Source organism: Schistocerca nitens, chromosome 11 (assembly GCF_023898315.1).
Source record: "Schistocerca nitens isolate TAMUIC-IGC-003100 chromosome 11, iqSchNite1.1, whole genome shotgun sequence".
Taxonomy (NCBI): domain Eukaryota; kingdom Metazoa; phylum Arthropoda; class Insecta; order Orthoptera; family Acrididae; genus Schistocerca; species Schistocerca nitens.
In genome coordinates this window covers 195690888-195714603 of record NC_064624.1, presented here as the reverse complement: position 1 = coordinate 195714603, position 23716 = coordinate 195690888, and the positions used below count along the sequence as shown (strand labels likewise).

Genomic DNA, 23716 nt, shown 5'->3' with positions numbered 1-23716 from the left:
CTTACCCCTAGTGAGATAAGCCTCTACATCCTTACATTTGTCCTCTATCCATCCCTGCTTAACCATTTTGCACTTCCTATCGATCTCATTTTTGAGACGTTTGTATTCCTTTTTGCCTGCTTCATTTACTGCATTTTTATGTTTTCTCCTTTCATCAATTAAATTCAATATTTCTTCTGTTACCCAAGGATTTCTACTAGCCCTTGTCTTTTTACCTACTTGATCCTCTGCTGCCTTCACTACTTCATCCCTCAGAGCTACCCATTCTTCTTCTACTGTATTTCTTTCCCCCATTACTGTCAATTGTTCACTTATGCTCTCCCTGAAACTCTGTACAACCTCTGGTTCTTTCAGTTTATCCAGGTCCCATCTCCTCAAATTCCTACCTTTTTGCAGTTTCTTCAGTTTTAATCTACACTTCATAACCAATAGATTGTGGTCAGAGTCCACATCTGCCCTTGGAAATGTCTTACCATTATATAATCTATCTGATACCTTCTAGTATCTCCAGGATTCTTCCATGTATACAGCCTTCTTTTATGATTCTTGAACCAAGTGTTAGCTATGATTAAGTTATGCTCTGTGCAAAATTCTACCAGATGGTTTTCTCTTTCATTTCTCTCCCCCAATCCATATTCACCTACTATGTTTTCTTCTCTCCCTGTTCCTACTGTCGAATTCCAGTCACCCATGACTATTAAATTTTCGCCTCCCTTCACTACCTGAATAATTTCTTTTATCTCATCATACATTTCATCAATTTCTTCATCATCTGCAGAGCCAGTTGGCATATAAACTTGAACTATCGTAGTAGGCATGGGCTTCGTGTCTATCTTGGCCACAATAATGCGTTCACTATGCTATTTGTAGTAGCTTACCCGCACTCCTATTTTTTTATTCATTATTAAACCTACTCCAGCATTACCCCTATTTGATTTTGTATTTATAACCCTGTATTCACCTGACCAAAAGTCTTGTTCCTCCTGCCACCGAACTTCAATAATTCCCACTATATCTAACTTTAACCTATCCATTTCCCTTTTTAAATTTTCTAACCTACCTGCCCGATTAACGGATCTGACATTCCACGCTCCGATCCCAGACACTATTATGATGATTCTTGCTGCTGTTCAGAGGACCCATCAGATTGGCTAAAGTGTTATTGCAGTCTTACATTGTGTTGTTTATTATCTTTGTCTTTCATCTTCGAGTGGTCGTATTTACAGTTCTAATAACGTGGTAATACAATCTTATCTCACTTTTCTGCATATCTGTTTCCACAAAAATAATAAATACTGTGAGCAACTGGCTGTAATTAATGCACATTACATATAGTGTCATATGCTCTACTGCAAACATATTACAAGCATGGAACTACAGTTTTTTGTTCTTCTTTTATTGTAGCTAGCTAAGTTTCTATAATAACAATGTGCCACTCCTTCATCTGTTCCCTATTTTCTGTCAGCCGTTTTTCTGTCCTTTTCTTCTTAGAATTTTTGCAACTGTTCTGTCTCAGAGATCTTCCCACCTCTTACTGTTGTTTCTGTATTTAGTTGTGTCTTCAATTTATTGTTTTACTGGTGTTTCTATATTTGATTCTGTCTTCATTTTTCTGCTTATTTATGTCACTTTATTCTAAAACTTCATGTAACTTCCTCAGACAACTGCGTTTTTTAATTTTTCAAAATGCTGTATAGTTTTTTCTTGTCAGCATGTTAGGACTTATTCCTTGACAACACCCACAAAACTTAAGTTGTCGTTCCATAATTAAGGCTAATTACTTCTACGAGATTGTGTAAGTCTGTGTTAATTCTTAATTTGAATGTCTCTGCTGGTGTATTTTTACTATGTTTCCTTCTTTTCTCCTGATTTTGCACACTCTTTTATTGATCCTAAAATTATAATTTCTGATACATATGTACTCATCCATTCTGGGCAGATGACTGTCTTGCAGTGTTGAAGTTTTGCATTTCTATGAATTTTTTATTATAAGTTTCTTTTGTTACATATAGTGTGAAGTCAGTCTTTCATTATCTTACTGTGACAGTTTCTTTTCCCCCTACAATTGGCTGGATGACTTAAATTTGTCTTTCTTCCAATACTTCTCCATTCCTTGTGCCTGATTTGTATGCTGTAGGCTTGTTTAATCACATGATGTCTACTTTTCAAAGGAGTTTTGTAATTATTCTTTTTGTAATGATTTTGTATTTTTATCTTTTTTTGTGCTTCCTCTACACTGCAAAATTGCTAAATCATGTACAAATGTCAAACAGCCTATTTGAACTTATACATTTTCCTATCACTTAGTACTCCATAGGTGTTACAGGGAGTTTCAAATTGGTGCACACCTGGCTGCAGTGTGAAAATTCATTCAGGAAACAATCCTCTAGACTGTAGCTAAGAAATGTCTCCACAATATCCTTTCTTCAAGGAGTGCAAGTCCTGCAGGTTATGCAGGAGAGTTTCGGTGAAGTTTGGAAGGTAGAAGATGAGGTATTGATGGAGGTGAAATTGTGAGGGTGGGTTGTGAGTCATGCTTTGGTAGAGCACTTGCCCGCAAAAGTCAAAGGTGTCAGGTTTGAGCCCCAGGCTGGAATGCAGTTTTAATCTGTCAGGAAGTTTCAAATCCATGCTTATTGTGATGCAGAGTGAGAATTTATTCTGAAAACATTCTATCAGGCTGCAGCTAAGCCACGTCTCCATAGTGTTCTTTCTTCCAGATCTTTTAGTCCCATAAGGTATGTGGGAGAACTTACGTGAAGTTTGGAAGGTAGGAGATGTGCGATATTGACAAAAGTAAAGATGTGAGGGTGGGTCATAAATTGTACTTGGATACTTCATTCACTAGAACATTTACTCACGAAAGCCATAGGTCCCAATTTGAGTGCCAGTCCAGCACACAGATTTAATCTGCCAGAGAGTTTCAAATAAGTACACACTCTTCTGAAGAATGAAAATACATTCTGAATCAGTATTCTACTTTTGATATGAGGTTCTGACAATTGCTTCTTCTGTTATCTGATCATGTTTCAGGTACACATTTGTCAAGTGACATATTCACAACACATTTCTTGTGCTCTTAGTAAGTTGCTTTCCATTACATTATTTAAAAAAGGGGTAGTAGCACAAACAGGTAATCTGGGTGTATGAATATTGGGATAAGAATATCAGTAGAACAAAGTGGATATTACACTCATCAAAAAAAGTTTTGCATCACTCTAGTTCCCAGAACTCCTGAAAATGGATGGTGACTGTGGATATTGTAACACAGACACAGTCCATTTGGCTGTTCAGCGATGCCACTAAACCCACCCAAAAGATGTAAACAACCATGCATGAGGAGTGCCTATTAGACGGAGGGGGCCCGACAGGCAATCAGTTCCAGTCATTCTACCAGGAAGGAGGTACACAGCTTGTCTTGTTTGTAGTTCGACCATGCCTAGATGGTCAGTACCGTGGTTTGATTGTGCCCTCATTGTTACTTTGTGACAGGAAGGGCTGTCTGCAAGGCATCTCGGAGTGAACCAAAGCGATGTTATTCGGACATGGAGGAGATAGAGGCAGTCAGGAACTGTTGATGACGTGCCTCGCTCAGGCTGCCCAAGGGCTACTACTGCAGTGGATGACCACTACCTACGGATTATGGCTCGGAGGAACCCTGACAGCAGTGCCATTATGTTGAATAATGCTGTTTGTGCAGCCAAGGAAGTTGTGTAACATTCAAACTGTGCACGATAGGCTGCATGATGTGCAGCTTCACTCCCGATGTTCATGGCGAGGTCCATCTTTGCAATCGCAACGCCATGCAGCGCGGTACAGATGGGCCCTACAACATGCCGAATCAATCACTCAGGATTGTTATCATGTTCTCTTCACCGATGAGTGTTGCATATACCTTCATCCGGACAATTGTCGGAGACGTATTTGGAGGCAACCCAGTCAGGCTGAACGCCTTATACATACGAGGTGTGGCTAGAAAAAAACCGGACTAGTACTGGTGAAACAATAAAATGAATACAATAAGGCTGAAAGTCGCGTGGCCTGTCACGTGACTCTCGCTCCGCCTACTGCTCGAGTTTCATCTGCCTCCTGCACTCAGTCTGCCCGTGGCGTCTGTTTTAAGTAGTTGACGTTTTGTCTGTGCGTCGGAAAATGTTGAGTGTACAGAAAGAACAGCGTGTTAACATCAAATTTTGTTTCAAACTTACAAAATGTTATTACTTGCGATGAATCGTGGTTTTTTACTTACAATCCCGAAACTAAACGCCAATCGATGCATTGGAAAACTCCTGGTTCTCCACGACAAAAAAAAAGCACGAATGTCAAAATCGAAATTCAAGGCAATGATGATTGTTTTTTTTGACATCAAAGGGATTGTGCACATTGATTGGGTACCAGAAGGGCAAACAGTGAATCAGCATTACTACATTAGCGTCCTGGCTACCCTATGTGAGCGAGTACAGAGAAAACGGAACAATTTATGGAGAAAAAAGTCATGGATCCTTCACCAAGACAATGCCCCAGCTCGCAGTGAGTTGTCAGTGAAGACGTTTTTGGCAAAACACAACATTCCCATCTTAGATCATCCACCCTACTCACCTGATTTGGCCCCCTGTGACTTTTTTCTTTTCCCTAAAGTCAAGTCAGCTTTGAAAGGAACTAGATTTGAGACTGTTGAAGCAGTAAAAGAAAAAGCGACGGAAGTAATGTATGGACTTACCGAAAATGATCTGCAGCATTGCTATGAACAGTGGAAAATTCGTATGCAGCGGTGTAGAGACCGAGGAGGAGAGTACATTGAAGGAGATAACATGAAATTGTAAATAATTGTAAATAAATGTTTTTTCCAGCATCAGTCCGGTTTTTTTCGAGCCGCACCTCGTACTGTACCGCGAGTGCAGCTAGGTGGAGGTTTCCTGCTGTTTTGGGGTGACATTATGTGGGACCGCCGACATATGCGGCTGGTGGTCATGGAAGGCGCTGTAACAGCTGTATGATATGTGAATCCCATCCTCTGACCAATAGTCCTACCATATCACCAGAATACTGGGAAGGCATTCTCCTTCATGGATGAGAATTCGTGCACAGTTTGTGAATGACTTCCTTCAGGATAATGTCATCACTCGACTAGAGGGATCAGCATGTTCTCCAGACATGAACCCTATCAAACATGCCTGGGATGGATTGAAAAGGGCTGTTTATGGACGACATGACCCACCGACCACTCTGAGGGATCTATGCTGAATTGCTATTGAGGAGTGGGTCAATCTGGATCAGCAGTGCCTTGATGAACTTGAGTATAGTTTGCCATGACGAATACAGGCATGCATCAATGCAAGAGGGTGTGCTACTGAGTATTAGGGGTACCGGTGTGTACAGCAGTCTGGACCACCACCTCTGAAGGTCTTGCTGTATGGTGGTGCAACATGCAGTGTGTGGTTTTCATGAGGAATAAAAAGGGTGAAAATGATGTTTTATGTCGATCTCTATTCCAATTTTCTGTACAGGTTCCAGAACTCTCAGAACCGAGGTGGTGCAAAACTTTTTTTATGTGTGTATATCAAAACATCAGAACTAGTCACAATGGAGCTGCATTAGCCAATTACAAGCAGTATTGTGTAGTGTCATTAGAAAGACAAAAACATATTTAATGCAAATAGAATAGCTGATATTCAGGTTAAAATTAAAACTTTATGGGCAGTTGTGAAGGAATTGTCTAGCCAACAGCAGAGGGTCATGGATATGTAATAAAATGTTTTTGTTACTGATAACTCAGATATATGAACAGTATTTAATAATCACTTTCTGAAGATAGCAGATTTCTACAGGGAATCATATAACACTCTTAAAAATGGCTTTCCAATTCACCTATATGAAAATCTGAAAAGTGGCTTCATGAGGCCTACAATCTCCCCAGTTGAGTCAATAATTAAATTTCTGGAGACCAAAGACTCTCAGGGATAGGGTAGGATATCTAGCAGGACACTAGAGCAATGTGTCATATATGCTAGCCCAGTACATATTCATGTCTGTAATTCTCTCTTTGGGACCAGTCAGTTTCCTGAATGATTAAAGTACTTAGTAGTGAAACTGCTTTATAAAAAAAGGAGCAAGGGATGATATAGACAAGTTTAATCCTATTTCTAACAATGCAAAATCCAGAATTGAATAATGACTATATTACGGAAAAGAGTAGTTGCTACTTCCCTTATAGTGGAGATGCTGTGTCACAGATAAGCACAGCAGAAAGACTGCCAGAAAGTAAGCTTTCGCCCAACAACACCTTCATCAGAAATACACACACACACACACACACACACACACACACACACACACACACACCAACTAGAGTCTGTGTGTGTGTGTGTGTGTGTGTGTGTGTGTGTGTGTGTGTGTGTGTGTGTGTGTCCAGTCCATCTGTCCATTTCCAATGAAGGCCTTGTTGGCCAAAAGCCTACATTCTGACAATATTATTGTTGTGCCCATGTGTGATTCAGCTTGTCTGCTACATGGTGAGTGGCAATTACCATTTTTCGTAATATTGTCATTAATCCTATATCTCTGTCATTGGTGTCTGCAGAAGTTATTGAGAAGTCTGTATATATAGAGATAGATGTACAAATCAGTTCACATAATTTGTTATCAAATGTACAGTTTGTTTTTAGAAATGGTTTAACAACTGAACATACTAAATTCTCGTTTGTCTGTCAGGCATTGGATGGATTAAACAAGAAATAGTGGACACTAGGCATCTTCTTTGGTGCAATTAAATCTTTTATGTTGGTCACAAAATATTACTGAAGAATCAGAGAGGTAGCTCACCATTCGTTTCTCTCATATTTAAAAAAAAGACCATAGTGTCATCTAAAAGTCAGGTTATTCTAAAATATTTATTTTTTCTTGGGAGCAAAAGACATGGAGTGCAACAAGGGTGTATGAAATAGTGCAGTTCAAAACATATCATGCCTTGCAGAAAATAAATTTATGCTAAATCACCATAAGACTCAGTTTTTTAGTTTCGAATACACAGTTCAACTAAAACTGACATTTTGATTACACAGAATGTTTATATCTCTGCAATCTAAATTCCTAACTTTTCATATGGATGGTAAGTTGGAAAGCCCATGTTTAGGATATTGTTCCAAAGCTGAATGTTGGTATATTGATCATTGGAACAGTGTCTGCTATAAGTGATAGTGCAACTCTAAAATTAGTCTACATTGCTTATTTTTTCACATGCGACATGGCATTACATTCTGGGGTAATTCTTCTGTTTCACAAAGATAATATGTGGTGTTAGCATTTTTGGTAATTTTGCTTGTTTCCTTTTTGATGTTCCTATATTCTTCGTATTATTCTTGATATTTTTAAGTATACAGTTTTATCAGACTTTTAGTCTGTCTTCAACTGCTTGATCAAATGCCATTGTTGCAAACTTTTTTATTGGCATCACATCTACTGCACAGATTAATTCCTCTCTTACTTTTCCCAGTTCCCTGAATCCATTTTTGCCAGGCTATTCATAAGTTCTGTAGTACTTTTAAATTTCAATGTGTCATATCCTTGAATCTTTTGAGAATATGCTTTTCACTTATTCTGTACCAGAAATCTTACTTTTATTTTTGAAAGGCAATGAACAGTTTCTACATGCATTTCCTTTCTGGCTCTAACACTCATTAGCTTATTATCTTTCTGGAATTCTGCTCTGTTCTTGGCAGATTATGTAAATGAAATTCTCTACCCATGTGTTTTAGATAATTTTTTGAATTTTGTGTCCATTATTTGCATTTGATATTTTTCACGAGGATGGCTACCAACAATTTTCCTGCATGTCTTACTGTTTTTCCTGTTAACTTAAGTCTATAGTCATCCTATATATAATCAGCCTGGAATATTATTAAATGCACTTATTCACAGTTATGATTATGGCAGCTGTGCCATTCTCAAGTGACAGCTCACTGTGAAGTGTAAATCCACAACTGTTAATTTTAAAAGGACACTGTCCTCATGTCAGCCATAATTACATGTTTCGTTTTTATAACACAAATTAAATAATTGTCACCTATATATCTATAACATAACATAGCACTTAATGCAGTAATTCCCATAAAATTCACCTCATACTGTCCTCGGCAGTTTCAGCTGCGCATACACCACGTGTGGCAATTAACAACTTTCATTTACTTTGCTGTGATCTAACACTTGAGATTGTGCAAAATAGTCAAAATTGCAGTAGTGAATAAATACGTTTAACAGAATTCCAAATCAGAAATTTTCCACTTCTGTTACCAGTTTTAGCATTACAAAATGATAATAAAATTTTATATTTCTCTTGCACCTCATCTAATTCCTCACCATATTATTCACAGTTCTGTTGTGCTTTGTCTATGTTGCTCTTGTTTTCCTTATTGAGTGGAGCATGTGCATTAATTATTCTGTACAGCTTATTTACACACGAACTGTGGTAACAAAATTTGTGGTGGTTGAAGTACAGAATACCTGAACAATATTTTCGCTCTGCAGCAGAGTCTGCATTGATATCAAACTTCCGGGCAGATTAAAACTGAATTGTTAATTATGAATAAATTAGAAAAATAGGTATCACCTAGTTTTCATGATTTTCTTGCCAATTTTCCATTTGAAGAGTCTACACAGATGTTAATGTGATATTTCTTCATTTGTAAATCCGGTCTTCTGTAATACCAGTATTTTAATTTTTAGTTAATTGATAGTATCTGTCATTAGCTTGAGTTGTCAACATTTATTATTATTTATGTATCCAATGATGGAAGCCTGTAACTCATTTTGGGTTTGAATTTTGTGGATGAGTTTAGAACACATTCTGACTCACCTTTGCATATTGGTGTGGGCTTCCCAGAATCTCTTGTGATGGCCTGAACGACTTTTTTTTTAAAAAAAAAAAAAAAAAAAGGCTTTCATGCAAGACTTGTGTGTATGACACATGAAAGATGTTTCTGGTTGCTTTTCTTTCTGAAGTATCAAGTGGGAAGTATGGTTACAACCGAATCACTGGCTTGTATAGTTAATTGCATTACTAAAAACAAAATGTTGAAATGAGGTGTGAATTCTTACTTACATTAGAATCAGTTTTGATAATTTCTACAGTTTCTTTTGAAACAATGAGGCAATGGTACGTGTTTATAGAATTTTATATATTTACTGTTTCATCACGTTGAAATTACTGGTAATTTCTTGTAATGTTTCAGATGGAAGACCCAACAAGATATGCATCTGATACTGTAAGGTAAGTTGCTACTTTTACTGCAGAATTTTTTGAGAAATATTAATTCTTATTTAGTCCAAGTGAAGTACATGAAACTCTTGTTATCACTAATCCCAAGGGATTTGCAGTACACTTGTACTACTGGATAATATGTTGTCATAGAAAATACTACAGTGCCCACTGTTCTCTTATGTCAGAAGATTAAAAAGAAAGTTTACAGTGTTACCATACACATCAAGCTTAAAATAGCATCAGTTTACAACACAGAAAATAAACATGAGGAGGATAAAGACTTTCATTGGTTGTTGTACTGTAACTTGAAAAAATATACTCACCCATATTTTCTAGTGGAAAAAATGCTTTGTTCTGTGCTGTCATAGATGGGAACGAAAATGGATGGTAACTTCAAGGTGAACTGTATGCATGGATTCTGTAAAATGTTCTTAAGTGTTCAAGACTTTAACTTCTCCTGGTTAGTATGAAAACTGATATTTTTCTCATCACTTTCTTCTGATGACATTTCTTGCACCTCAGGCACAACTGTTTGCACATCAGCTTTCATTGGAGCACATGTGACAACAATTTCCTCAAAACTAACTCCATGTTTTACATCTTGTAGAACATTCCATTCATCAGGTGAAGAGATACCATAATCATCATGTCAACAGGGCTAGTGTCTTTTTGTGTTTGGGTTTTGTTAAAACAGTTCTGTATGTGTTTTGATTACACAAATTCCTAGAATGCAGAGAGAGTTTTTATTTTATCAGGCAAAATCCAAGTTGACTTTCCATTTGAATTTCAGCTCTCACAAGTCACTTGCAATAATATCTCTTCATATGAGCACTAATGCCTTTATCCAAAGGCAGATGATGATTTGTTGCATTTGAAAAAGTGAACCTTTAAACTGGTTAAGTTAAAATGACAAACATTATTGGCTTTACATCTGTCCAATGACAGAATAATGTGCTTAGTCTCAGCCACAGTTACGACTGTTAAATGTAAGTAGCAACTTAGAGAATGATGATCTTTCTTACAGTGGCAGTAGATCAGGGCTGGCCAGAAATTCTGCACACGTGCGGTGCTCCTGCACATGTGCAACTTCTGGGTCACAGCGTGCACGCTGCAGCCATCAGCGTTCATGTAGTGCATGTCGCTTTATCCACTTGCTGGGATACTCTGTACCGGCACATTCTAGTGCTCATTCCACAGCATGCAAGCCAACCATGGGAAGGTATTTCGCATATTAAACATTTAAAATACTGTCACAGTCTACTCATTGAGACTTCTACTTTTATGTTAATAGTTTAACCCAGTAAGACAAGTAATACAGTTAACAACCGTGGGTTTTTATTAAGTCAGCTTGACTGACAGCACATAAATACACATAATGGTTTTGATCTAGTATTTAAGAAGAGAGCACTTAGTGACTTCCAACGAACCATATTCATGATTTCAAATAACATTAAACTAATGCAAGATTTCCTATAACTAATTCTCGGTATCCTCAGTTACACCCACATAATTTCTGTCTCACTGACCTCTGAACGGAATGATATCCGTAGACCTCAATGATCATCTGTTATTTCAATACCATTATGCTATATCTTTCATCAGATCTGTCTGAAATCTGCATAATAACCGGCAATTAGATGAATGTTATGTTTTATCGACTTCAGCTGAGTGTAGCCTTTCACACATTAAAAAAAAATCCCCTAAATGTAAGTATACATTGAAACAATCGGTTTAATGACCAGTTTTTCTGATAATAATATAACGTGGAGCAGAATGAGGCAATAATGCACAGTTAGTAAACAATAATTTTTAATTATGAAAGGAATAAATCCAAAAACGTTTATCACTGGTCATGAGAAATGATATAGTTAATATCGGGCAAAAAAGCACGGCTCATTGACAAACACAAGCAGTTGCGAAGATTTTCATCACTTATGCTTGGGTGTAACCTTGATTTACTCACTTTCATCACTGAGAAAAATCTTTCACAAACATGTCGACCCAAACATGGACATAACTCTTGCGGCTTCTCGGGCAGGCGTGGAAATTCTTGTTGTGAAAAATGTTCGTAGAATTCTTTTGTACTTCGCACTGCAAAGAACTTCTCCTTCAGTCTTGTATTGCACTGTAGGTCGATCAGTTCCATCTGTAGATCATTCGGAGCATCTTCAACTGACGACGAGAATGGTCGAGTAAAGAGGCGAATGACATGAGACAAACTCGTAACATCTGCAAATCGTGCTCGAAATTGTTCCTTAATTTTTACAATTATTGACATGTATTCTTGAAATCTAGCACTTTCATGGACCAGTCCAAGAGTCAGGAAATGTGCAGTGTTTTCCATCAATAGCTGGCTCTCCCAAAGCGCAAGCTTCCTTTCAAAGGCATTTACTTTTTCCAACATGTCAGAAATTAAAATATTTTCACCTTGCATACTGACGTTCAGGCTGTTCATGTGAGACGTAATGTCCACGAGAAATGCAAGGTCTAATATCCAACAAGGGTCTTCCAACATAGCTTCACTTTTTCCCTTGTCATGTAAGAATGTTACAAAGACCAAATGCAAATCAAGTAATATTTTCAGCATTTTACCTCGACTGAGCCAGCATACTTTGATATAGTAAGGTATGTCGCCATACTCCGCTCCTAATTCCTCCAATAACTGCCAAAACTGGCGATACGTAACCCCATTTGTCTTCAGATAGTTTACAGTATGCATCACAATTTGCATGACGTTTGCTAACATTACTGATTTTGCACAAAGTGCCTCTTGATGTAGAATGCAGTGAATTCCATACGATGTCTTGTCTGTGCACCCTATCTTTTCGCGCATCCGTGCTATGAGTCCTCTCTGATGGCCTTGCATTGATGGTTCTCCATCTGTGATCATTGAGACTAACCGATTCCAGTCCATACCGACACCATCAATCGCTTTCTCAACAGGTTGGAGTAAATCCGCACCTGTAGTATTCCCTTTCAAAGGTACTAAGTCCAAAACGACCTCTGTTACACAAAGTACGTTTTCGACACCTCGTATGTATATCACAACCTGGGCTTTATCTGTAAGATTTGTTGCTTCATCGAGTGCAACAGAGAAAGCAACAAAGTCTTTAGCCTTATTTATTAGCTGCCTGTGCACATCACCAGCCATAGCACTGATACGTCTTGTCACTGTTTGTTTGGATAGACTGATTTCTTGAAACCTGTTAATGTTTGTGGGACACACAGGATCTGTAGCATCAATCAGACACCCTTTCACAAACTCCCCTTCGGAAAAGGGTTTCCCAGATTGTGCAATTCTTAATGCGATTTTAAAACTTGCTCGCAGTGAAGATTTAGTGTGGTTGTCATTCTGGAAAATTGAAAACAGTACATTGTACAGCATACTGTAAAATAGACACAAATGTAACACAAGAAACTAAGAGTTCAAGTATCAGTTACTTTGACGTACAGTAAAATGAAGTTGATGTGTCTCATCCATTTTCTTAAGGACATTTAATTTTGCTTGCCGTTCTTCACTGTTGAGTACACTACACTTGTCTTTGTGATATGTATTGTAGTGTCTTTCAATTGAAAACTTATGCTGGCTGCCTATTATTTGGCGGCACAGCAAACACTGTGAGTTTTCACCAATGGCTACAAAAAAGAATTGCAGTTCCCAGTGATTTTTAAACAACTGAGAACATAGCTCACCTGTCCTTTGCTTTTTCACAATACCTGCCATTTCTCAGTACTTCTCTGTCAAAGTTATGGTCACGAGGGGTAAAAGAGACTGGGTATGTGGTGCTCTTGCTTGTACCACATAAACAGGGAAATGGAGCCACCTCCGTTCATTTAGGACACATGTCTAATAACAGATCTCGCTGTCGGACATGTACGCACATGTGCAGCACTTCCGCACGTCTGCACACTGTGCAGCATTTGGCCAGCCCTGCAGTAGATGCTAGATAAAGTAACAGCGTTTATGATCTTAAAATGACATGAGTTATCGGATTTGCTGATTACACAGTGACAGCGTTGATCCCTGCCGTGTGAATTACAGATGAGCACAACAGTTAAACACTATTTATTGTATGCTCCACAAAGGCATTTGTCATCTTATTTCAGTGGTACTACTGGGGAAAAGATTGGAAAAAGTCTATTTTCTTCCAAATCCTAGACATCACATGCAGCACACTTTGCTCTCCTTTGCTAATATTTGTGCCACCAGTTGTTTGCTCCTTCATCAACATTATTTGCTTCACCACAAATCACTGATGACATTGAACATCTGATACAGTCAACCAGCTGAACAGCTTAAATCTTGATTGTCTTAATGTTTGCAGTCTCATTTCCTTTTGACTGAATAATAGGCCCACTTAAAGGTACATTGGAAGCATGTGTATGCTTGAACAATTCTAGAAGTACAGTTTCAACATACTCATATTTAGTTCTGCAAAGTTGTTTGAATTTGTACCTAGAACCAAACACACCAACATTAAGAATTTTTTCATGGTCTTTAAGTAAGCTAGATTTGGCAAGTCCATACTTTAGGCAACTGTTCATTTCTTCAATACACTATGGTCTGTTTCTTTTAAGATCTTTAGTTTTATTGTCAGACGTACTCTAGTTTGTTTTCTCCTGCCACGACACCCCATTTACTGCTTGAAACTTAATGTTACTCATAGTAGCTCACTTTCAAAGAATAACAAAGCATATCTGAATGCAGAATTGTGTCTGCTGGTTGAAGCTTATTGTTGGATTGTGATTGTCAAGCACTGTTACTCCCACAGCTCTGGCAGAGGAATAGGAAATAATATAAAAATGATGAAAGTTCATGGGTGAAAAGGCACAAGTAAAATTTTCAAACAATCCTAGGGCATCCCCTGCAGGCGACATGTGTTGGTCTCACCCAGCCGGTGTCAGAAGAGAGCAAGGGTTTCTTACCCAAGGACAAGATTGACTAGAGAAGCAAGTCCAAAATAAATCATTATATGTAGCTTTGTGGAACATTGGGACATTGACAGGCTGTAGTCATGAATTGGCAGAAATCCTAAAATCTCATCATGTCAATTTAGCCTGACTACAAGATATGCGATGGGAAGAACAGAACTACGAAGACATTGGAGAAGGGTATAAATTGATCTGTCATGGAACAACTAATAACCAAGGTGTCGCTGTAGTAATGAGTGAAAAACTGCACAGCCAAGTATTAATTGTACGTTGATCATCTGAAGTCGGTATCATCAACACTTCAACTTACTAAATTCATAAGTTTGCCACATATGCTCCACACTTAGGCTATGATGAGATAACTAAAGACACATTCTGGAATGAGCTTCAAGATGCTGCTATGATATGCAATGAAGGAGATTCATTTATAATCTGCGTAGATCGTAATGGTTATATTGCCAGTAACATCAAGGGCTGTGGGTGCCATGAAAATTTTGGCAATTGTATCAGAAATAAAATGGGCTCTGAATCTGAGAATTCACTGAAGCAAATGACATAGCTATCACCTGAACATGCATTACGTACACTAGCAGTGGTCACAATACTCAGACTGACTATATATTACTCCTCAGGCATGACCTACCAGTTGCCACAGACACTAAGGTCATACCATTTGAATGCCTAGCCCTTCAACAGATACTGCTAATTACCGACATCTTAATGAAAGGTTACATAAGAATGCCCTTTGCAAAAGGTGAAGCCAAAACCAAATGGTGGAAGATACAAGAGAATAAAGAAGCTATCCACAAGATGATTGTGTTCCCTCATGTTGATTCTGCTAAGAGAACGTTCAGAACTACAATACCATCAGGAAGGTGGCAAAGTGAGCAGTTGTAGAGGCCAAAGCAAATCACCACCAACATTTATCTAACCAGCTAATGTCTAAAAATCATATACCATCTACCCAGAGCACAGTGTAGAGCAGGTCAGGATATAAACACTATGGCTGTGTAAAAGATAAGAAGGTAGACAAAATGGTTCTGGGAGGTTGATGAGAATATTTTACTGAAATATCTAATATTGAAATTTACTCACAAACCAATACCAAATGGCAATGTCATGACTGGACCAGTTTCATGTATCACAACAGATGAGGTTATAATTGCATTCATAACATAAAAACTGGAAAAGCTCCTTGAACAGATGACCTTTCTGCAGACTTATAGAAAACTGATGGACATAATGACAAAGCAACCACCTTGTTGGCAGAATTGTTCAACTTTATCATTCATTTCAACCACATACCACTGATTTGGCATCTTGTGCCACAGTACCTACTTTTGAGGGCAAGGTTGACCCCACCTGAATGTACCCAGTGTGTCATTGACAACAGGTTGTGGAACTTGATCCAGCTCTAAGTAAATCAGTGTAGGTTTGTGAAGGGATGTGGCAAGATAGACACAATTTTTTCTGTGCATCAGCTGATGATGACAATTCTGTGAAACAAAGGAAATCACTACATCTTGTCTTTCTTAACCTTGAGACTGCATTTGATCAAGTACCATATTAGATGGTGTGGTATGCTCTTTACAAACATAAAGTTCCTGAAACCTTCATGTACTGGGTAAAAATGCTGTACAAAAAATACCACCAGCCATGTACAATGCTCTGCAGGAGTGACTGACAGTTTTTCTGCAACAGTTGGTATTCATGAAGGCTCAGCTCTGTGTCTTGTTGCTCTCTGTTGAAGTAACAGTACCATAATGTGTGACTTAACAGAAGTATATACTGTGATCAGTGCTATATGCTGATGATGCAATGCTTGTCACAGATACCAGTGAGGATCTTGGAACTCAAGTTCAAACATGGTATGATTGTCTACAAAGATTTGCCATTTAAACATCCACAAGACTGAGTACCTCAAAATGATTCCATCTCATGGAGCTATGCAAATTAATGGAGCTTCTCTTCTGAAGGTGGACACACTCTTATATCTAGGTTCTCGACTACAAAATGATGGCTATGTGAATGAGTAAGTGCCAGCAGGAATCATAGTGACCTTGATGTGATTCTGAGATATTCTTTAGATTAAAAAGATACACATCCACTTAAAATCACAAATATAATGCACAATAGTAAGGCCAGTTCCATTATATAGTACCGTGTCTTGGCCTACACAAAGAAGTGCTGAGCATTTACTGCTTGTCATGGAAATGTGGATGCTGATAAGGTCATTAGGCATTTCCCTGCCCGACCACATCAACAACACAATGATCCAACAACTAGCTGGAGTGGCTCCAATCAGTGAAAAGATGCAAGAATGGACACATCATACAGGCACCACCCACGACAGTCATCAGTTCAGCCTAACGTTTCATTATGCTAAAGAACTTGCCCCCTTTCTATCAGCAATTTATCGTAGATCTCTGGAAGAACGTAAAGTACCTAGTGACTGGAAGAAAGCGCAGGTCGTTCCCATTTTCAAGAAGGGTCATAAATCAGATGCGAATAATTATAGGCCTATTTCGCTTACGTCAATCTGTTGTAGAATAATGGAACATGTTTTGTGTTCTCGTATTATGACGTTCTTAGATAATACAAATCTCCTTCATCATAACCAACATGGATTCCGCAAACAGAGATCATGTGAAACTCAGCTCGCCCTATTTGCCCAAGAAATTCACAGTGCCGTAGACACTGGCGAGCAGATTGATGCCGTATTCCTGGACTTCAGGAAGGCATTTGATACGGTTCCGCACTTACGTTTAGTGAAAAAAATACGAGCTTACGGAATATCGGACCAGGTTTGTGATTGGATTCAGGATTTCCTAGAAGAAAGAACACAACATGTCATTCTTAACGGTTCAAAATCTGCAGATGTAGAGGTAATTTCGGGAGTACCGCAAGGAAGCGTGATAGGACCTTTATTGTTTACAATATACATAAATGACTTAGTTGACAACATCGGTAGCTCCGTGAGGCTATTTGCAGATGACACGGTTGTCTACAAGAAAGTAGCAACATCAGAAGACTCGTACGTACTCCAGGAAGACCTGCAGAGGATTAATGAATGGTGCGACAGCTGGCAGCTTTCCCTACACGTAGATAAATGTAATATAATGCGCATACATAGGGGCAGAAATCCATTCCAGTACGATTATGCCATAGGTGGTAAATCATTGGAAGCGGTAACGACCGTAAAATACTTAGGAGTTACTATCCGGAGCGATCTGAAGTGGAATGATCACATAAAACAAATAGTGGGAAAAGCAGGCGCCAGGTTGAGATTCATAGGAAGAATTCTAAGAAAATGTGACTCATCGACGAAAGAAGTAGCTTACAAAACGCTTGTTCGTCCGATTCTTGAGTATTGCTCGTCAGTATGGGACCCTTACCAGGTTGGATTAATAGAAGAGATAGACATGATCCAGCGAAAAGCAGCGCGATTCGTCATGGGGACATTTAGTCAGCGCGAGAGCGTTACGGAGATGCTGAACAAGCTCCAGTGGCGGACACTTCAAGAAAGGCGTTACGCAATACGGAGAGGTTTATTATCGAAATTACGAGAGAGCACATTCCGGGAAGAGATGGGCAACATATTACTACCGCCCACATATATCTCGCGTAATGATCACAACGAAAAGATCCGAGAAATTAGAGCAAATACGGAGACTTACAAGCAGTCGTTCTTCCCACGCACAATTCGTGAATGGAACAGGGAAGGGGGGATCAGATAGTGGTACAATAAGTACCCTCCGCCACACACCGTAAGGTGGCTCGCGGAGTATAGATGTAGATGTAGATGTAGATGTATTGATGGCTGGAGACAGTGTTTAAGAATTAAATAGCAGTGGCTAGGCACTATAAACGCAGATGTGAGTTCAAGAACCCTAAATCCACAGGAATCATTTAACTGTAAGTAATGGCGTACATTGACCCAAAAAGTGGATCTTGATCCAGTGGTACAGCATGAACAAGAAGAAGATTGAAAGTTTGGGTTAAATTAAAAAATTTAATGATGCAAAAGACTAAAACCAAATTATAATTCATTCCAGCTGAAATTATTGTTAACTGATGAAACTTTCTATGGGATTATTTACATCACTGCCAGGGCCAAAATATTATTAGTGTTAATAGAGTGTTTTCTTTGAGAAAGTTTGTGTTAAGGTGTGTTTATTATATTTGAAATATAAAATGTACCCTCATAATTGTTCATTATTATTGATGAGGAGCAGTATTACAAGGCAGTATGGTCAGTAATGCATTCTGTACATCAGCTGTTATGCGACTCTTTATTAGTAAAAAGAGTGAACTTATATTCATACAGAAAAATGAAGGTATGGTGACATGTCAACAATTGTATTGTGCTTCTTGGAAAATCACTTGGAAATGAGTGAAACTTATTAGGCTATCTCGATAGGTATGAGCTAATGTCGTATTACTGCAGAACCAGTAAGAGGAAATGATGAGTGGCCATACATCAAAAAATTGGAGCTAAGTCCCAGCCCCTTCAGATTAATGAATATAGGGTTGAACAGCTCTTTAAATGCCATGTCACAATAGTGAATGAGAAAACACACAAACTTGTAGTACTGCTCGTTTACAGGCTACAGCCAAGAAGTATCTAACTCGTGTAAAGCAACTGAAGACAGTTTTAGTAAGGTTATGAACCTTAACTGGTGACATTCTTTGTAATAACTTTAATGTTGACTTTAGTCAGAGAGTAATAACTGAGGGCACCTAGAATCCCTGATTCTCAACTTCAGAAAATTCCCCATAAGGACTTACAAACATTGTGCAAGTGCTGTTGACAACTTGTTTTGAGACCCAATGATCTTCAGAGATTTAGTAGCAAAACCAATGCCCAATAATTCACCTGATCATGATAGTCACATGTATAACAATCAGTTAGGATCAGATCATAGGAGGGAAGGTATGGCTATTGCAGAATGCTAAGCAGTGATTCAGCCACAGTAATTAGAGAAAAATTGTATGATGCATGGTGTAGATATGTATATAAGGCAGACAGTGTGGATGAAACATTAACCTTACTTTTCCTTGAAAGAACAGCATAAAATAAAAACAATTGGGATTATGGGACAAGTAACTTCTTGGGTTGAAGTATCTTTTGCAAGGAACAGGGAGCTCTACCAAATTCAGAGGACAACTTTTTGTGTATAGCATATGGTTTTAGTTTTATAATACAGTGAAGAATTTTACTATACTGCCTGTAGTGCACCTTCAAATCTTAATAAGAATTAATCCTCTCTATTAACTAACACTTTCTGTTCCTGGCACAAATCATTTTATTTACGATGTTAGCCACCGTTTCTCTTGGCTTGAGCTCTTAATTTCCCTGTTGTAAAAGAAGACTGGATTCATAATGTTGCAAACATATTTATAGGAAATAATTACATTTCTGATTTACTGTGTCTCCTTGGTAAACTGTTTTAATTGTTTTTCTAGCAAATTCTTACTGACTAGTGCTCCTCCAATATCTACAATTTACATCCTTTTTCTGCAATCAAGCTGGGTGGCACAGTGGTTAGCACACTGGACTTGCATTTGGGGGATGATGGTTCAATCCCATATCTGTCCATCAAGATTTAGGTTTCCTGTAATTTTCCTAAATTGCTCCAGGCAAATGCTGGGATGGTTATTTTGGAAGGGCATGGCCGATTTCCTTCCCCATGCTTGACACAGTCCGAGCTTGTGCTCCATCTCTAATGACTTTGATGTCAATGGGACATTAAACCAAATCTTCCTTCCTTCCTTTCTCTGCAAACCACTGGGAAGTAAAAGATCAATATCTGATATTAGACATATGTGGGATGTGTCCTACACACTTGAGTAATATTCTAGGATTGGTCACTAATGTGTTGTGTTAACATTGCCATTGTAGCCAGACTGCATGTCGCCAGTATCCTAACAATAGACGAAAGTCTGCCACTTTAATTACCTTTGACTGAGCCTTTGTGTAGTTTCATTTTATATCTCCACATATTACTACGCTTAGATATTTGTGTTGGTTGAGTCGTTTAGCTTGTAACCATGGCATACAGATATATTTTTTTTTTTTCATTTTCTTGAAGTGTGCTATTTTACATCTCAGAAACGTTTAAACTATGTTACCAGTCTTCACACCACTTCAAAATTTTGTCAGAGTCTGACTTGTTACACTATGTCAGTCTCTTCATCAACTACTGAGCTAGGTATATACTCGTACACTACTATGAATGGTCTTGTTCTTGTGTCCATCTTGGATAAGATACTCCATTCACTGCACTCTTCATAATAGTTTATCCACATTTCTATATTCTTACTTAGTACCATTCCTACTCGTACATTGTTACTATTTCATTTTCTGTTGATAATCCTATACTTACATGACCAGATTCGTCCTCCCATTGCAGTTCACTAATTCCCACCATTTCGGATGAGAAGAGACAGTGTGGTATTGGGTTGCAAGAAACACATGTCTCTCAATTCAGTTAACTTGCATGTTGTGGGTAGCTGATCCTCTTCTCTGGGTAATTAGCTACATTAATTTCCCAAAAGCTTCTTCTCCAAAGACTATAGCTGGTTAAAGGAATTTATTAAAATACTTCTCTATCCTTGAAATAATTGTGGTACTCGTAAAATAGTTTTCAGTTGAATCACTTTATATTTTCAACTTTCACACACAATAACTTGTGCAAGCTGACTTATTCTTAAACATTAGTCTCATTTACACCTATTAAAATAGCATACACATGTCTTGCTTCGTTCAAAGCCAAGACTTGAAGTAATTCAAACGTTTCTAGTCTCAGATGAGTCCGATACATGAATAAACATAGAAATCTATATTCAGTTGTTCATTAGTCTTTTTACAATCGACAGAGACACTAAAGAGCACAGAATACTAACAACTCGTACATACTTGATATATACAGTGTCTCTAGGCACCATTCAGTATTGTAGTGGCGCCACCTTTTAGGATAGGGAAAGTTAGTTTTGTGCGATTGTGTGATATTCTGAGCACATGTACAGCCAGGTGTGGGCCGGATTTCAGTAAGTTTGGCTGACCAGCAGTTGTGAAGTGGAATGGAGGCCACAGGGGCCATCGAACCACTGTCGCAAGTTTGGAAGAAGGAGCCCACTGGCACAACCAGGGTGTGGGGCATACGTGACTCAGAGCGGTGCGTTAGGGAAACAGAGGCGCACAGCTGAGTATAAATAGGTATTGTTTTCTAACGAGATTTATTCAAGTGAGGCAGCTCTCCTGGATGGCAGAGTGTGTCACTCAGCCGGGCTACACGCAGCCACAGATGGGGTGCAATGTCCCAGTCCACGGCGGGTCGTTGGTTCGACCCCCTGAGGCTGACGCGGGGTCCGCAGCCAGCCAGGGCAGGCGACTCTTCGGCTCACTACTGCGGACAGTCATCTCGGCTCCCGACACACGCCGGAGACTTTCGTGGTGAGGGGCCGCAGATTCTGATGCCAAATCGCGGGCGGTTTTTGCCGCTGCATTCCCAGCTACGGCAGCTGAGGCAGAAGCAGCAGCGGGACCAGCCTATGGCTCCTGGCAGAGCAGCAAGGAGTCAACGGGGATGGTGGCTGCTGAGTTGGCGGCTGGCACAGCCATCCTGATGTAATCGGAATGTTACAGCTGGCGAATAAGGCTGGCACGACACAGCATTGCGTTGCACAGGTTGCTGGAGCAGTGGCCTCAGCATTGTGGGGCCTGTGACACGGCTCAAGGTCAACGAAGACTGTAGTGGAAACTAATAAATCATTTGAAAAGCTCGGCAGAGTTTTAATACGGCATCTCCTGGCACCCATCCACCCACACTACATTTGGTGTCAGATTAGCGAACGTTGTCAGTCCAGTACGATGTTCAAGCCCACCACCTACAGTAGAGTCACAAGATATAGTGAATGCTGTCAAAATTGTTCTTTTGATTGTTGGATGTTTCCTTTCTTGTTGGTGTTTTGAGTGTGGCTTGCCAGAAGCCACATTTTTAGATGTTTTGCATATGAATATTATTTATTTTGTCAGAGTAAGTGTTAGTGTATTTGGGACAGTAAAATGATGTTTTTCGTGGCATTTGATTACTTTGTATTGGTTTATGATGATACTGAGTATGACGATACAGAGTTGTGGGAAGTGAGATTATTCTTGTACTTAGTCCCGAAACAAAACGACTAACTTAGAAAGAAAGCAACACAATGGCAGAGTCAAGAAACCAGAAGTGGTACGGATTTTAATGGAAAAGATAGCACAATTGACAGCGGACAATACACAGTTGAGAAATGAATTACCATCTAGAAGTAAGAGGGAAACCGCATCTGATCAGTCATTGTTGCCTATGGTGCAGGAGATTGATCCAGCCGCCACAAGTTTGATTATTCCATTTTCTGGCAAGGCATCTGAGGATGTATGTTCGTTTATGGAGGACTTGGGAACGTCAGCAGTGATGAATGGTTGGTCTGATGAGCAGTTGTTACATGTAGGCAAGATTAGATTAACGGGTGAAGCGAAAACATGTAAGGTGTTCTGAGGCCTTAAGGAAGGCAGGACAGTTAAGCAGTTAAAGAAAGGGCTTTTACAAAGGTGCAAGAAACAGAATAGTGCTTGGTACTTTAGGGAGAGGTTAAATACAGTGACAAAGAGACAGGGGTAGACAGTGGAGAAATTTGCGGACAGGATAAGAGAAATTAATGAGTGCACTTACGAGTTGGGTCAGAGCGATGAAGCTAACAGCGTTCTGTTGCAGGATGCCGAGCAAAGGGCACTTGAGATTTTTGAGAGGGCTACCGATGCATATGTCACGGAAAGTGCGTGAAGGGACTCCGAAAGATTTGTATTTGGCCATTCAGCTGGCAATTCAGTGTGAGGAAATAGACATGGCAACAGGAGTATGCGAGAGGCAAACAGTATTTGCAGCGGGTATAAAATGTTATAAGTGTGGTTGTACAGGACATGAGCAGAGGCAATGTACTCAGTCACCAAGGAATAGAGGAAGGGGTGGAAATCAGCAACATGGAGGATGAAGAAATGGAGATAGGAGAAGTGGACGAGCATTAAACGACAGAGGGGGCTCAAGACCCACCTAAAGGAGCTCCCGTTTAATTTCAATGCTACGAATATGTATGCAGAGGTGGAATGTTCAGTGGTAGGATCCGTAGGAACTAAAAAGTTTAAGATTTTGTTAGACATAGGGGCGCAAGTGTCAGTGACTAATAAGAATACAATGGGATGAAGAAAGTTAGTCCCACCATGTTGTAGGTTGCGTGAAGTGGGGGATAAGGAGATTTTGCCTTTGGGGTCTGTGACAGTTGACTTTCGAATAGGGAATGGCCGATTTAATGCATGCATGAAGGTAGTACCATGGGTGAGTGAGGGTTACGACATGATCCTAGGAGTAGATTTCTTGCATCAACATCATGCCAAAATTGACATTGGACAATGAAGTGTGGAGCTTGGTGGAATGTTATTTCCGCTAGGGGAAACTGTTGTCAATGCAGAACTGTCCCATGGGGCGTTCA

The 23716-nt window shown here is 39.2% G+C and overlaps 1 protein-coding gene across 1 annotated transcript in view; it reads left to right on the top strand.

Annotated features, from left to right (window-relative positions):
* LOC126213446 (uncharacterized) overlaps positions 1-23716 on the top strand; it is a 168638-nt gene that overhangs the window by 103286 nt on the left and 41636 nt on the right. Inside the window, exon 6 of the mRNA XM_049941191.1 lies at positions 9228-9265. Coding sequence (XP_049797148.1) covers positions 9228-9265 — 38 coding nt within the window. The remainder of the gene's footprint in view (positions 1-9227; positions 9266-23716) is intronic.